Genomic DNA, 16534 nt, shown 5'->3' with positions numbered 1-16534 from the left:
TGTCCGGCCTCTGATAGGCTGCCAGCTTATTGTCCCCCATAATGCCCCCCAATAATGTGCCAGTATCAAGTGCCTCTCTCCTCCCCCCCACATGTGCCAGTATCATAGTGCCAACCCCCCTCCTCCCCATGTGCCAGTATCGGGTGCCAACCCCCCTCCCCCCCCCATGTGCCAGTATCATAGTGCCATCTTCCCCCCAATGTGCCAGTATCAAGTGCCTTTCTCCTTCCCACCCCCCATGTGCCAGTATCAGGTGCCAACCCCCCCCCATGTGCCAGTATCAGGTGCCAACCCCCCCCATGTGCCAGTATCAGGTGCCAACCCCCCTCCCCCCCCATGTGCCAGTATCAGGTGCCAACCCCCCTCCCCATGTGCCAGTATCAAGTGCCTCCCGCTCCCCCCATGGCAGTAACAGTCGGGTATTAAAAAAAATATATATGAGACTTCTACTGTTATAGCTGGCTAAGTGTACATCTATACATATGACAGCTGCCCCAACACACCCAGCACTGCTATATCGCTATATGACAGCTGTCCCAGCACACTCAGCTCTGCTGTATCTCTATATATGATAACTGCCCCAGCACACCCAGCTCAGCTACATCTAATACACATGACAGCTGCACCAGCACACTCAGCTCTACTATATCTCTATATATGACAGCTGCCCCAGCAAACCCAGCTCTGCTACATGTATATATTTCTAAGTATTGCTATACAGTAGATAGATATATAGAGATATAGCAAAGCTGAGTGTGCTGGGGCAGCTGTCATGTGCATAGATGTAGCAGAACTGGGTGTGTTTGGGCAGCTGTCATGTGTATAGATGTAGCAGAGCTGGGTTTGCTGGGGCAGCTGTCATATATAGAGATATAATAGAGCTGAGTGTGCTGGGGCAGCTATCATATATAGAGATATAGCAGAGCTGAGTGTGCTGGGACAGCTGTCATATAGAGATATAGCAGTGCTGGGTGTGTTGGGGCAGCTGTCATGTGTATTAGATGTAGCAGAGCTGGGTGTGCTGGGGCAGCTATCATATATAGAGATATAGCATAGCTGAGTGTGCTGGGACAGCTGTCATATAGAGATATAGCAGTGCTGGGTGTGTTGGGGCAGCTGTCATGTGTATAGATGTACACTTAGACAGCTACAACAGTAGAAGTCTCATATTTTTTCAGTCATTGGCAAGGCAGCCTTTATGGCTGTGAGGGTAAATGCTTTGCCTCTGATACATGAAGGTTGTGGATACATGAAGGTTGTGGGTTCGAATCCCAGACACATCGGGAGACTTCAGGAGACAGTAAGATTAAGATCACATTAGCGAGGGGGCCTGGTCTGCTAAGGGCTCTTTCACACCAGCGTTATTGTCTTCCGGCATAGAGTTCCGTCGTCGGGGCTCTATGCCGGAAGAATCCTGATCAGGATTATCCTAATGCATTCTGAATGGAGAGAAATCCGTTCAGGATGCATCAGGATGTCTTCAGTTCCGGAACGGAACGTTTTTTGGCCGGAGAAAATACCGCAGCATGCTGAGCTTTTTGCTCCGGCCAAAAATCCGGAACACTTGCCGCAAGGCCGGATCCGGAATTAATGCCCATTGGAAGGCATTGATCCGGATCCGGCCTTAAGCTAAACGTCGTTTCGGCGCATTGCCGGAGCCGACATTTAGCTTTTTCTGAATGGTTACCATGGCTGCCGGGATGCTAAAGTCCTGGCAGCCATGGTAAGTGTAGTGGGGAGCGGGGGAGCAGTGTACTTACCGTCCGTGCGGCTCCCCTGGCGCTCCAGAGTGACGTCAGGGCGCCCCAAGCGCATGGATCACGTCATCCATGCGCATGGGGCGCTCTGACGTCATTCTGGAGCGCCCGGGGAGCCGCACGGACTGTAAGTATACCGCTCCCCCGCTCCCCGCTCCTACTATGGCAACCAGGACTTTAATAGCGTCCTGGGTGCCATAGTAACACTGAAAGCATTTGGAAGACGGTTCCGTCTTCAAATGCTTTCAGTACACTTGCGTTTTTCCGGATCCGGTGGGCACCTCCGGCAACGGAAATGCATGCCGGATCCCAACAACGCAAGTGTGAAAGAGGCCTAAGACAAGAATCAATCATATTTAACAAACTTGTCACAAAATAAAAACTGTCACACACGCTGTGTGTGACGTCAGTGCGGTGCAGAAGGAACACAGTGACGACTGACGTTATGTGCCGGCGGGCCCCCATCCTGGCCGGGCCCTCGGACCACGTCCGAAGTGCCCGACCGCTCAGTCCGCCCCTGGTGACATCACCAGCTGATCCATTCACTTATAGCACATTGTAACCAATGTCTCAGGCAGCCTCTTACATTGCCATTGCAAGAAGCAAATTAACAGCAACATTGGCTTCCTGCCAGGCAAAATGAAAAGTTGAAAGGCATACAAAGCGACTGGCTGATGGGACAATCACTGAAATTCGAGGGTCAACATCCGCCTCTCCTCGCAGTATGGGTTACCTCCTAGATGAAGCTCATTATTAGCACAGTATACAGATTAAATACAGAAATGAAGCATAGCCTTGAAAGCCTGAGGCTGTGTTAGATGGGGTGCAGTATTATCAATGCCAATTAAATATACTTCATATTCAAATACAAAAATATTGGGAAAACAATTTTTTTTATTAATGTTTTTGCACATTTCTAAGGTTTTTGAAACCCTCATCTCTAAGGTTTTTAGCGTTTGGCATTCTTAGATGACATATATCTTTCATTGAGATGCAGAAAAATAAAACAGGCATCACTTAAAATTCCATCCCTGTTTTGTCGTACGTGCAGCTCGACAATCAAAAACGCAAAAATGTTATTCAAAATCAGTAAACTGTACATAATTTAGATGTCACTAAAAAGTGAAATAATGAGAGAAAAAAGCTAAATTATCCCATATAGAATATTAATCTTGAATGGCATTCTAAAAATGTACAGTTAAAACTTCTTTGAAGTGTACATAACCTTTCAACAAACTTTAGCATTTTTCAATAGTACAGTGTGTACATGACTTGTAGCCTCCATTTATTAGCACTTTTTTACTCGGCTGGCCTTGTCTCCAGTTTTCAGTTCTCTGGTGCTGGTTAGCGAGGACTTGCCTCCATACACTGCACATAGAAAGCATAGTTGCTAACAGTCTCCAATTTTCAGAGACAGTCCTGGCAAATTTGGACTGTGGGCGAAATGGGTGGGGATTATATTAGTCTCACCCATAAATGGACATTCCTAAGAGGGTTTTGGGTGTTCCTAAGGGTCTTATATGCTCAAAGTTTACCAATTACAGTGTCAGTAAGTATGAGAAAGTAGAGGAGAATCTGCTGTCCCTTACTCAAAAACATCCCCCGGATCAGAGAGGACATTATAGAGAAGTACTGAGCTGTAGCGTGCTGTAAATCACCTGGACTCAGAAATAAACTGTTTCCTTAACTGGTGCAGTCTTTTTCTGTAATTTGTCTTTTCTCTCTCACTCAGCTTCTTTTCACTCCACCACCTCAATAGACGTATAGACATGTGCACTTTGATACCTCTGTGAGCTGTGGTCCATATTGAGTTTTGAAGTGGGTAGAGGGGGGGTCGAAGAACCTGATAACAGGAGAAAGAGGCATTTTTCTCTAAGATATATTACACATCCTATCCCCCCTAATTCTATGCCACACTCGCAGGAGTTTAAAAAGCTGAGATATTTGGTGCTCACATAGTTAATTACTGTGGATCTACCTTTCCTGCTCCCCATGCATCTGTAGACTAATTCAAATCTCGCTGTTCCTGGTCAGAACACACATGTTCCTGGTCAGAACACACATGTTCCTGGTCAGAACACACATGTTCCTGGTCAGAACACACATGTTCCTGGTCAGAACACACATGTTCCTGGTCAGAACACACATGTTCCTGGTCAGAACACACATGTTCCTGGTCAGAACACACATGTTCCTGGTCAGAACACACATGTTCCTGGTCAGAACACACATGTTGTCATCATGCTCTTTCATGCATGCTGCTCTGGGCCTACAGTTGATGCTGCTGACCACTCTGTGAGCATTCTTAAATTTCTTCAATCTACTCCTGTTCTACTCTTCTGGTAACAACTCATTTTATAATCTGTGCAATTGCCTCTAGCAAAATTTGCCAACAACCACATTAGGAGGTTATTTGAGGGCTGTAAGTGGGAGTGCTTCTCAGTAAAGTCCATTACCTCCTCCTGGACCTTCCTGGTTATGGCAGGAATAACCTGTAGACTTGTCCTATACCTTGTTCTAGTAGAAGAAGTAAGGGTAATGCAAATATCTTCACAAAGTTTAGGTGGTGTTTGCTGTGTATAGCCTATTGCTTTTATGTCTAGAATTGTATTTATACTTTTTACCTTTTGTGCTTTAAAAGTACCGTAAATAGTGTGGTTTCGAGGATGAGATCTGATTTTTGGAACCTGTAAAATGGTAGGAACTCATAGGCTCTTTGAAGCAAGAAAAATAACATTAAGTTCCTCAAGCAAATGCCCAGTCAATGCACATTTACCAAGCCTTCACCGTATTCCATCAAATATTGTTTCAAATTAAGATGTAGGTGCCACAAGAAATAGCAACAAATATGTACAAAAGTGATGGTTTGTAAACTTCCATTTTAAAGTCAACTGCATTAGTAGCCAAAGTTTCTGTCTCTATATACTATAATATTGTACCATTTTGCTATTAGGAACAAAAAATATATAATATTCCCAAGTTTTGATTTGCAGAAGACTTACCAAAGTCACCAAAATTGTTCTCCATAGTCAAATTGTCAGAAGAGTCTTTCAAGTGCAAAATAGGTCCACATATCTCTACAGGTTTTATGTTAAATTGTAAAGGAATATTAAAGGGTTTGTCCAAAGAAATGAAGAAAAAACCCTCAGCATGGTAAAACTACATAAAAAAAGGTATACCCACCTCATCGATTTCTAAATTTTCCTCATTCTGAGCATGCCTAGTGCCCTGCCATTCTCTGCTTCGACCTGCAGCGATGACGTCCCAACACAGGGACGTGTGAGTGCTGCAGCCAGTCACTCTTTGTCTCTTAAAACGTATATCAGAAATTTCTTGTGAATGTTTTCTTCCTAGATATGATCCAGAAGGTAGAGGTCATCTCACCCATCAAGAATTCCTCCAGAAACTAGGAGTGAATTTTGCCACCGGAGATAGTGGTCCAAGCCAACGGATTATAGAAGACAACTACCAAACTTTAGAGAAACACTACAGCTCACAGCAGAAGATCAACAAGGAAATGCAAGAATTCCACAAGCACCAAACCCGATCCCTGAACATTAAAGATATAGAACAGCAGATCAAGTAAGACCATTGACATATTTTCAGCTCAAGTGGCATATAGGAGTACTGCAGGAATCTTTATTTGAGGCAAAGCTACTGAGGCCCCATGCAGAATCCAAACCAGATCATCTAGATTTGTTACAAGCCATTTATAACATTACTTCTCTTTCACACAGCATGAAAGCCTTTGGGACCCTAAAGCACCAATGCTACAACCTCTACACCCCCTTAACTAATTTATTTTACCTTACCTAACAGGACCTCTCTGAGCTTTGCTAGTTTTAGTTATTGAACAATTTGGAAGTGGATGATAATTTGTTACATTTGCCTTCCAGGAAAATCAAAACCATTTGGGAACTGAAATGTTAGCAGTATTGGATTTCTCCCACCTGTCCTAGAAACCAATATAACCAGTAAAGAACTGAATAGATTATTAAGACTTCAGGGACTTATATTTACTAGTGTATAGGGGATATTCTGTAAGTGAAATCTTATCACAAATAACCTATAAAGAGAGCCTCCATCCTCCCCGTCCACTGGAGTGAGAGCGACTACTTGGTAGTGTCTCTCCTCTTTGCCTCATAGAGGGGGTTCCACAAGACCTTATAGAAAAGGACTTCTATGATGTGAATGTACTCTAAAAGAACATATGGAAAGGGTTCTTTCCTTACCCCAGTTTCTTCCTTATAAATGTTATAGTCAGTAATACACTTGACATAACTTCAGTTAGTCTAATCGAATTCTGTTGCTCTAATACATATCGATCTTTATACCTGCAGAGATAAGTTTAGAGAGTACTACCCGGATTTTTCTGCAGCATTCACTAAAATAGATAAAAACAAGGATGGATTGATAACTGTGGATGACTTCCGGCAAATGCTTGAAGACTTGAACTTTCATTTAGATGATGATCAATTTCTCAACCTCTTGTACAGGTAATATGACATAAGACTATAAGCGGAATCCAACATAATAAACCACTTTATTGGGTTTTATCTTGTAATAATAGGTTTTAACCAATGGGTAGGGGTCTAACTGCCTTCCCTGCTCACTCTGTGCGAATAGGAGGGCCTAAGGGGTGGTTCATGACTCTTTGATGTTCTACCTTTGTCATGCACCTCCCCTTCAAGCTCTTCTCTTGTTAACTGCCTTTGCCAACTTTTGAGAAGGGGCATCATGGTGATTTTATTGCAGTGTACATGCAACAAAAATATTCTTTGTCTTCTTATGTACATTTTTCTCTATGTTAGCGCCCCCAGCTGTGTATGCTTCTGATCCAGCTTCTCTTGCATTCAGAGGTGGACTAATACGCTCAGTAGCTTCACTGCTCCCTTCCTGCTCTCAGTCCTGGCTTAGTGATCTCACAATGAAGTGGTCCCTACAGTTTTCACAAATTTGTCCCTACTTCCAAATTCATAGATGTATATAGCTACCTCTCTCTTCAGACAATGGAAAGCGAAATTGTGGGGGTTTTACATACCTTATGTGCCTTGGGTCTATATGTGACTATTTGCTTTGCAAGGGAGAAAGGGTTTAACAGGAGCTAATTGCACTGCATCCTGGTAGATGTTGGTGCCCAACTAAAGAAAGTCCTCCAGATAAGTAGATAATGTGAGTTAAAAAAAAAAAATTTTTAAAGAGGAGAAATGGAAAAGGCTTTATTCCACACCCATTTATATAGGACACACCCCAACTTTTAGCTTATGAATTTCTACTAATACATACTACCCTCTTCAGCACCCTCCAGAATAAACAAAGACCACACATCAGACCCACTAAACTTATAAAAACCACAAACCAGACCCCCTTAACACATTAGTGACCACCAATATGCCTTTTTACGTCAGCCAATAATAGGCCTTAGGCTAGTGTGCCGCCTTTTTATGCCGGCTTAGTCTAAGCGCTGCAGTGGGCTTATGTGCAGCACAGAGCAGGAGCTCAGCTCTCTTATTAAAGTGAGGCTCCTGCTCTAATGGCCCAGATCAGCAGAAGCACCGATCTAGGCCATTTTAGCCCATTAGATGTTCAGTAGTGACCCCAGCATCTAAGTGGTTTAGAGGGGTCTTCCTCTCTCAGGCATTGGCACTGCTGCGAATGAGATCGCAGGGTGCCAATGTCTTAGTATGGTAGTCAGGGGCCTAGCGAAGACCCCAAGTCTGCCTGCAGTGTATGCTTATTAGGATGCGCCAGAGGAGCGGTCTGATAGTGCTGGTCAGTATGCTACTGACAATAAAATACACTGTACTACATAAAGTGGAACTACAGGGAGTGCAGAATTATTAGGCAAGTTATATTTTTGAGGATTAATTTTATTATTGAACAACAACCATGTTCTCAATGAACCCAAAAAACTCATTAATATCAAAGCTGAATATTTTTGAAAGTAGTTTTTAGTTTGTTTTTAGTTTTAGCTATTTTAGGGGGATATCTGTGTGTGCAGGTGACTATTACTGTGCATAATTATTAGGCAACTTAACAAAAAACAAATATATACCCATTTCAATTATTTATTTTTACCAGTGAAACCAATATAACATCTCAACATTCACAAATATACATTTCTGACATTCAAAAACAAAACAAAAACAAATCAGTGACCAATATAGCCACCTTTCTTTGCAAGGACACTCAAAAGCCTGCCATCCATGGATTCTGTCAGTGTTTTGATCTGTTCACCATCAACATTGCGTGCAGCAGCAACCACAGCCTCCCAGACACTGTTCAGAGAGGTGTACTGTTTTCCCTCCTTGTAAATCTCACATTTGATGATGGACCACAGGTTCTCAATGGGGTCCAGATCAAGTGAACAAGGAGGCCATGTCATTAGATTTTCTTCTTTTATACCCTTTCTTGCCAGCCACGCTGTGGAGTACTTGGACGCGTGTGATGGAGCATTGTCCTGCATGAAAATCATGTTTTTCTTGAAGGATGCCGACTTCTTCCTGTACCACTGCTTGAAGAAGGTGTCTTCCAGAAACTGGCAGTAGGACTGGGAGTTGAGCTTGACTCCATCCTCAACCCGAAAAGGCCCCACAAGCTCATCTTTGATGATACCAGCCCAAACCAGTACTCCACCTCCACCTTGCTGGCGTCTGAGTCGGACTGGAGCTCTCTGCCCTTTACCAATCCAGCCACGGGCCCATCCATCTGGCCCATCAAGACTCACTCTCATTTCATCAGTCCATAAAACCTTAGAAAAATCAGTCTTGAGATATTTCTTGGCCCAGTCTTGACGTTTCAGCTTGTGTGTCTTGTTCAGTGGTGGTCGTCTTTCAGCCTTTCTTACCTTGGCCATGTCTCTGAGTATTGCACACCTTGTGCTTTTGGGCACTCCAGTGATGTTGCAGCTCTGAAATATGGCCAAACTGGTGGCAAGTGGCATCTTGGCAGCTGCACGCTTGACTTTTCTCAGTTCATGGGCAGTTATTTTGCGCCTTGGTTTTTCCACACGCTTCTTGCGACCCTGTTGACTATTTTGAATGAAACGCTTGATTGTTCGATGATCACGCTTCAGAAGCTTTGCAATTTTAAGAGTGCTGCATCCCTCTGCAAGATATCTCACTATTTTTGACTTTTCTGAGCCTGTCAAGTCCTTCTTTTGACCCATTTTGCCAAAGGAAAGGAAGTTGCCTAATAATTCTGCACACCTAATATAGGGTGTTGATGTCATTAGACCACACCCCTTCTCATTACAGAGATGCACATCACCTAATATGCTTAATTGGTAGTAGGCTTTCGAGCCTATACAGCTTGGAGTAAGACAACATGCATAAAGAGGATGATGTGGTCAAAATACTCATTTGCCTAATTATTCTGCACTCCCTGTAATACATATTAAAAATAAGTGTTAAAGTGGCCCCGTCACCAGGATCTACTCTATTAAACCAGACATATTGGCTGGTAGGGTTCATCAAGCTGATTACAACAATACCTTTCTTTTGTCTGTATGCAAAACAGCTGCAGAGATATCTGTGTCTTTATAAAAATTATAAAGTGAATAAAGCAGTAAAATGTAGATTAGCCTTCTGAGCAGTGTGGTGAAGCTATAGTACATGGAGTATATGATATGTAAATTCTAGGACACAGCTTTGCCCTCAGCCTCATGTCTGGTCCTGTCAATCAAGGGGAGGGGGGAATGTGCAGAGCACAGGGGGTGTTACACAGCAGTGCTCAAAGCATTCAGCTCCGCCTCCTGGTGCACGAACTTCTCATTTGCATATGAATAAAAACACAGATATCTCTGCAGCTGTTTAGCATACAGACAAAAGAAAGGTATTGTGTTAATCAGTATGATGAGCCCTACCAGCCAGTATGTCTTGTTTAATCCTGTTGACAGAGCCTCTATAAATAAAGTTATATTAAACAAAAAAAATCCAAAAAAATAGTTTTGCATTGAAAAAATGCTTTTCAATGGAAAAAAATGTCAAATAAAATCCTCTCCAGAATTGCAGTTTTTTTTTTTGCTACCAAAAATTTATAAATAAAAAGCGATCAAAAATGTATGTACCCCACAATTAAATCAACAAAAACTTTATATCAACAAGCCTTGGGATGCAGCGAAGCAAACACATTTTCTTTTGTTAAAAAATAGAGTTTAGTGTACAAAAGTAGCAACAAAAAAAAAAGCTATGTGGCACATTTATTAAGACCGGTGTTTTAGACGCTGGTCTTAATAAACCCCTGCACTGACGGGGGATCCGCCGCAGTTATGAAGAGGCGCTGGCCTATTCATAACTTTGCACCAGTTCCTAGCTTCTAAGCTGTCTTACATTTAGACCATTTTCTATGCCTAAAACAGGGTAGAAAATAGTAAATGAGATGGGCCTGCTGGCCTTTCCCCTTCCTTGCCCACACCACCCCCACTTTTTAGACCTGGCATGAGTGAAGTCTCAGATTGCAGCGCAGTTAAAGGGGTTATCCCATCTTAGACAATGGGGGCATATCGCTAGGATATGCCCCCATTGTCTGATAGGTGTCTGATAGGAGCGGAGAAAGTGGAGGAGGGCGCACTGCGCATGCGCAGCCGCCCTCCGTTCATTTCTAAGGAGCCGCTGAAAATAGCCGAGCGCTGGCTCGGCTATTTCCTTCGGCCCCATAGAAATGAATGGGAGCGTTGGCCGCGCATGCGCGGTGCGCTCCCATTCACTTCAATGGGAGAGGTGGGGAGCTGTGCCTGGTGGTGGACGGACCCTGGGAAACCCGGGGTCCTCCAGCCACAACTCTCCCCGGCTCCGTTCTCGTTGTAGGTGCGGGTCCCAGAGGTGGGACCCGCACCTATCAGACAATGGGGGCATATCCTAGCGATATGCCCCCATTGTCTAAGATGGGATAACCCCCTTTAACCGTTGTGCCGCAAACTGTGCCTGAAATATGCCTAATATAGGCGTATTTCATCTTAATAAATGACCCCCTGTATGTATTTGGTAGCGCAGTAATTGGACTGACTTACAGAATAAAGATATTGTTATCTGTGCTGGAAAATTGCCGAAACGCTGCAAAATTTATTATAACATAAAAACTCAGTGGCAGTATTGCTGTTGTTTCCCAAAAACTTAGTAAAAGTAATTCAGTAAGTTATGTGTACCCCAAAATGGTACCATTAAAATCTACAACTTGTCTTGCAAAATACAAACCCTCTTATGGCTATATTGACGGAAAAATAAAAAAGTTGTAGCTCTTGGAAGGCGACGATGAAAAAAATGAAACAAAATAGTTTGGACCCCAAGGCCCAATACAGGCTAGAAGGGGTTAATAAAACACAGACCAATATGTGAACTAATAGAGAGCTGAGAGCCCCTAAAACACTCCCTAAATAAATACAGACCCCAAGACTAGATCCCTTAAAATGTCAGACCCGTTTATTCACTCCAGACCCGACTGTAAACTGTTCCCGTTACACACCTTTTAGATATTCACCTCTCCTCATTCTTGCATATCCTTCTGCTCCTGGGAGCTGCCGTAGACAATGGCAGGGGTACCCGAGAGTGGAGAGAGGGATGTGGAGAGGGGAGTATGTGGGGTGCCTGGGAGATCTGCCAGCTCTGTACACTCCCTGTCAAGTTGGTTCCCAAAGCTGAGATCTGGAGGACCAGAGATGTTTGAATGTGTGCATGCATCCATACTGGGAGACTGCCGTACTACTGGGAGAAGAGAATGAGTAAAGCCAAAGATTGCAAATAATAGGTGACATGTTTTAGGAGGGGGTTTGTGTTAAGCACTGTCATTACAGTTCAATAGAAAGATCTGCTCTCTATTTATCTGTTTAATTCTTGTATGCAGTGAGGGCTGATTATGGCACATTCAGCAGATGCCGCATACAATGCAGGGTAAACGAGAGAGCTCCGTGTCTATGGGAGATATTTCAAGGTTCTGATTAGGGGCTTCTCATTGTCTCTGCCCCGCTCCCCAGTGTTTGGAATATTGGTTAAACATAAAGGGGAGACAGTGCAGCTGACAGGAGCCCTCACAGGCAGCTGCATGGGTACAGTGCCAACTCCTCCCACATAGACGGCAGATGTTTGGTACATTGCCGCAGCTTGACTTACAGGCACATGTTCCCAGACCTCTGTGCATCGCATTCATTGTGCTTTCCAGTCCTCGCCAATTCCCTCTGACAACCTCAAACATTGCATTAATATTAATATTTATTGCAGCATGATTTCGGCAATACACTACACACCTCTCTAACAAGCTGCAGAGTCGCTTGGGGTCGTCCGTTGGAATGACAACTGTTTGTTTTACTTCGTTTGATAAATAATTGTATGTGCAGCCCCTGAGGAGGCCTGTGCCTGGATTAGAGATTGGAGATATGGGCTAGAAAAAAAAGCTAGAATCCATTCCTTCTGAGAAGAAAATGTTTATGTGTTATACAATGGTGCATACAAGACCCTCTATACCACGTTCAGACTGACATGGACTAAGATGAGGTGTGGAAACTAAGGAACCCTCTGGTCTGCACGCCTGATCAACCCAAAGAGGTTTGGACTCCAAAGAGTTCCCCAGGGCTTGGTTTCTCAAGTAGCTTCTGATCCTTGGCAGCTGTGTAGAATCTGGATTGGAAGCGGGAAACAGAGGAGACTGAAGATGTAGTCAAGATGAAGCACATTGTCTTAATCGGGAGAGCTGAAGTACCAGGAGTGCTACAGCCAAGCTGACACTCAGGCAGTGGACCACGAACCTGGAGACATGCAACGTCAGGCATCTCGCTACACTATGCATATATCTCCCATAAATGAAATGAAATGAATGTGAGCTGCAACTTTGGGCCTTCAGGAGCTGCACATACTGTACCGTTTTTCCATGGCGCTATGCCACTAAGTCACCATACACAGCTGGTCTCCTTAAGGAGAACCAGTGCCTCTCCTATAGCTGCATCCAAGGTGTCTCACTCAGCTAACAAGAAACATTGAAAAAGCTGGATATCTAGTTTGGCTATTTTCCCTTGTGTTCCAAGGCTAGTTGAAAAGTCAAACTGACTTATAGTGAGCCACTTCCAGTAGGTGGACCTAGAGAGATGGTTCCCTTTCTCTGTGAGATACCATTTTGCAGAAGCCTCAGTTTAGCCTCAGTAGTTCTGGGACATTTTACTGTTCACAGCTTGCCTTTTGTTTGGTGTACTAGCCAGGAAAATCTCCCAACATAGTGTTGTAATGTGTAATATATATGTTAGTATAAACTGCATAGTATACTTTGGTTCCCAACATCACCTGAATTGAAAAACATAGCTGACTATGCTGCAGTAAAATACCTCCTGAAGGTAAGCCAAAAGGCTATGCACACATTAGGCACATACATCAGAAACATTACTAATGTTGTGAATGTGATGCCAAGAGAAGGAGGGCATGGGGGGATGAAGGGGAGTGATGGTGGTGGCAACGAGGGTGGTTATATTATAGTCCTCGCAGTGTCCAACCCTGCTCCAGCTGGGAGGGACACACCTTTTCTTCCCTTGGGCACACACCCTGGATTTGGGAGCCACTGCCTGGTGGTGGCTGGGGTACCCTTCTGTTAGATGAACAGCAGGGTGCAAGGCAGTAGTACCGGTAGCTGGGTCAGATATGCAGACAAATGACGAGGTTGGCTTGGTTAAAGCAAAATATAGTCTCTGTTTCACTGAGTGGATGATGGGATGGCACAGTACAAGTAATGGGCACAGTCCTCAGATAACTGTATATCACAAGGTAAGCTTTCACTAAAGACTGTGTATAGGCAGTTGAAATGATAACATTCCCCTCTAAGTCTCTCTTTAGCTACTCAATGCTATCTTCCCAGTTGTCCAAAGTGTGCAATTTCTTACTCAATATTTCTGCAATGCCCAACTGCGCGGTGCAGTCCTAGATCGGATGGCCAGTCCGTCTCCGTAGTGAGGTGGGTACCTGAAGCAAAATAACCCAAACCACGTGCAGTGTCTGCAGCAATAAATGTGGGTTGCTGCCCCTTTTAATGGTCCTAAACCTTCTATAGACGTCTGTTCTTCTCTTTCTCAGAGGTTTTATTTGAACACAGTTGCTTTTCTGGCAGCTTTTTACTCACAGGGATGGTGTTTCCCTGGATAAAGACACTTCTTTTCTGCTTGAGCTATGGATTTTCTGGCTTACACGCCAGCAACTACTACACACATCTCTCTTGGCTTACTTGCTAGCAGCTCACTAACAATCTGTAAAGATTGCCAGATAACTGCTTCCTTCCCATATACAGCCTTTTGGAGTTTACCCAGATAAATAATAAAGCCACATTAATCACTTTTGCCATTTGAAGTGCATACTCATTATACAGTACGTCACATGTCGGGTCTTTAAAGATGGCGCCCACTCTGCTCAGTGCCTTACAGCAGACACTCGCGGCTAATGTCCACGACCAGCGGTAATGCAGATAAGGGACATTTTTAACCCATCAGATGTTGTGGTCAAACCTGGCCACGGCATCTGAGCGCGCTAGAAACTGAAAGCGCGCTTCCAGTGATGCTCCGGCTCCCCTGTGCGGCGATCGGAGGAGCCGGAGCTTGTGTGCGGCAGCCCCTTTCATAGTCTATGACAGGCTACTGAACAGTGTTTCCTATGGAGCCCTTGCCTGTAATAGGGCTCCATAGGAAAGTAGTAAAATCATCATCGACTCCAATGCAAGTGCATTGGAGTCTATGATAATAGCAATCAAATGACTGATTGTTATAGTTCCCTATGGGAACTATAAAAAAAAGTGTAAAAAAATTAATAAAGTTTTTGCAAATAATATATATATATTTTTTTAATATAAAATTTCAAATCGCACCCCCCCCCCCCTTTTCCCTAAAATGAGAATAAAAATAAGAGAAAAAAATGTAAAAAAAAATACACATCATGGGTATCACCGGGTGGGAAATGCCCGTACTATCAAAAGTATTAATCCCATACAGAAAAAGGCAAAACAGAAAAAAAATGGTCAAAATGGCCGATTTGCCATTTTTTGGTTGCTTCTCCTCCCACAAAAAATGAAATAAGAAGTGATCAAAAAGTCGTAAACGCACCAGAATAGAATCAATGAAAAGTACAGATCGTCCCTCAAAAAGTGAGCGCTCATACAGCTCCACACACATAGCTACAAAAAAGTTGTATAGGGGTCAGAAAATAATAGATCACAAGTCAGTTTTACTGCATAATGAACGCTGTAAAAAATAAATAAATGTAAAACTGTATTAAAATATTTTTTTTTTTTCCCAATTCCACCACCTTTGGAATTTTTTCCCCCACTACATTCTATGCAATATTATATGGTGGTGTTGGAAAGTACAACTTGTCCCACAAAAAATAATCCCTCATACGACTATGTGAACGGAAAAATAAAAAAGTTATGGCTCTGGGAAGGCAGGGAGTGAAAAACGAAAACGCAAAAAAAACTGAGTTAGAAGGGTTAAGCCCATCTCACTGTAAATAATTAGAGAATGTTAACAGTGGACCACTGGATTACTGCATGAACACAACCTGAGCTTGCTGCTGGGAAACCTCATGGTGGCTCTTAGATGATTGGTCTACTATGAATAAGTATTGAAGATGAAGAAGATATATAGTAGTTAAAAATCATATTTTCCATCCAGTTTTCATATTATTCACATCATCTATTGATCACTTGTACATAGCACCAATATGCAACTTTAGTGCATTTGTGTGGTGCAAAAGCTCCTAAGGCATATGGCTTGCATCAAAAACTGTAGTGGGGACCTCACTCCCATGTAGACATGTTTGGTGCTGGCAGTACCACCATAGGATTTAATAGACGTCCACATGGCTCCATTATTAAAGTCCTTAGTTCCCGCACCATTTCCCTCTGCAGATTTCCTTCCCTCCATGTTGAGATGGTGATGGGATGACATCTCATCCATAGCAAGATCCCATCATGTGATTGCTTTGGCCTAATCTCTGCCTTGAGTTTAATGCTTAAAGGGATTCTGTCACCTCGTTTTAGCCTATAGAGCAGCGGACATGCACAGCTAGATCACCGCTAGCATGTCTGCAATATACCTGTCCCATAGCGCTGTGTCCTTTTATTGTGTTTAAAAACTGATTATATACATATGTAAATGAGCCTGGTAAGGACACAGAGCTATGGGACAGGTATATTGTGGACATGCTATCGGCGATCTAGCCGTGCATGTCCGCATCTCTATAGGCTAAAACGAGGTGACAGAATCCCTTTAACGCACTCATAATCCATCAGCTAATGTTAACAAATTGCTTAAATACCAAGCACCTACAGTCATGCATTTTATTTTATTTTATTTTACTTGCTCCTCCATTTCAGTAACTCCCTAATACAGCTTGGAAAGTAGCTACATGGTGAAGTCTCACTTTAAGACTATGCTACAGTCATGGCCAGCGCCCCCATGATTAAGGTGCATAGATGGCTTGTCAGTTGGGGTTTGTATATGAAGTCATGGTGTATCACTAGGATATGCCCTTACTTTTTGATTGGTGGTGTTCCAACCTATGGGACTCGCACAGATTCTGAGAATGAAGTGACTGCAGCTCTGATTTAGCACAGTGTCCACCCCCCCTTCTAAGTTTTACCTTCACATCTGCTCTCTTGGCCACCCGGCTGTCAAGGGATCTGCTGCCGCCTCCTCAATCATCACTATGGCTGCATTCTCAGGGCCAGTGAGGACCTCAGTTTTCGGACCTACACCAATCATAAAATGATGGCATATAATAGTAATATGCCATCACTTTAGAAGGTGTGAATACTCA

The 16534-nt window shown here is 43.4% G+C and overlaps 1 protein-coding gene across 2 annotated transcripts in view; it reads left to right on the top strand.

Annotated features, from left to right (window-relative positions):
* EFCAB6 (EF-hand calcium binding domain 6) overlaps positions 1 to 16534 on the top strand; it is a 180030-nt gene that overhangs the window by 139109 nt on the left and 24387 nt on the right. For both annotated transcript variants that reach the window (XM_040439180.1, XM_040439181.1), the window contains 2 exons: positions 5112 to 5339; positions 6098 to 6253. In XM_040439180.1, the coding sequence (XP_040295114.1) occupies positions 5112 to 5339; positions 6098 to 6253 (384 nt within the window). The remainder of the gene's footprint in view (positions 1 to 5111; positions 5340 to 6097; positions 6254 to 16534) is intronic.

Source organism: Bufo bufo, chromosome 1, assembly GCF_905171765.1.
Source record: "Bufo bufo chromosome 1, aBufBuf1.1, whole genome shotgun sequence".
Classification (NCBI taxonomy): Eukaryota; Metazoa; Chordata; class Amphibia; order Anura; family Bufonidae; genus Bufo; species Bufo bufo.
This window is presented reverse-complemented; position numbering and strand designations above follow the sequence as displayed.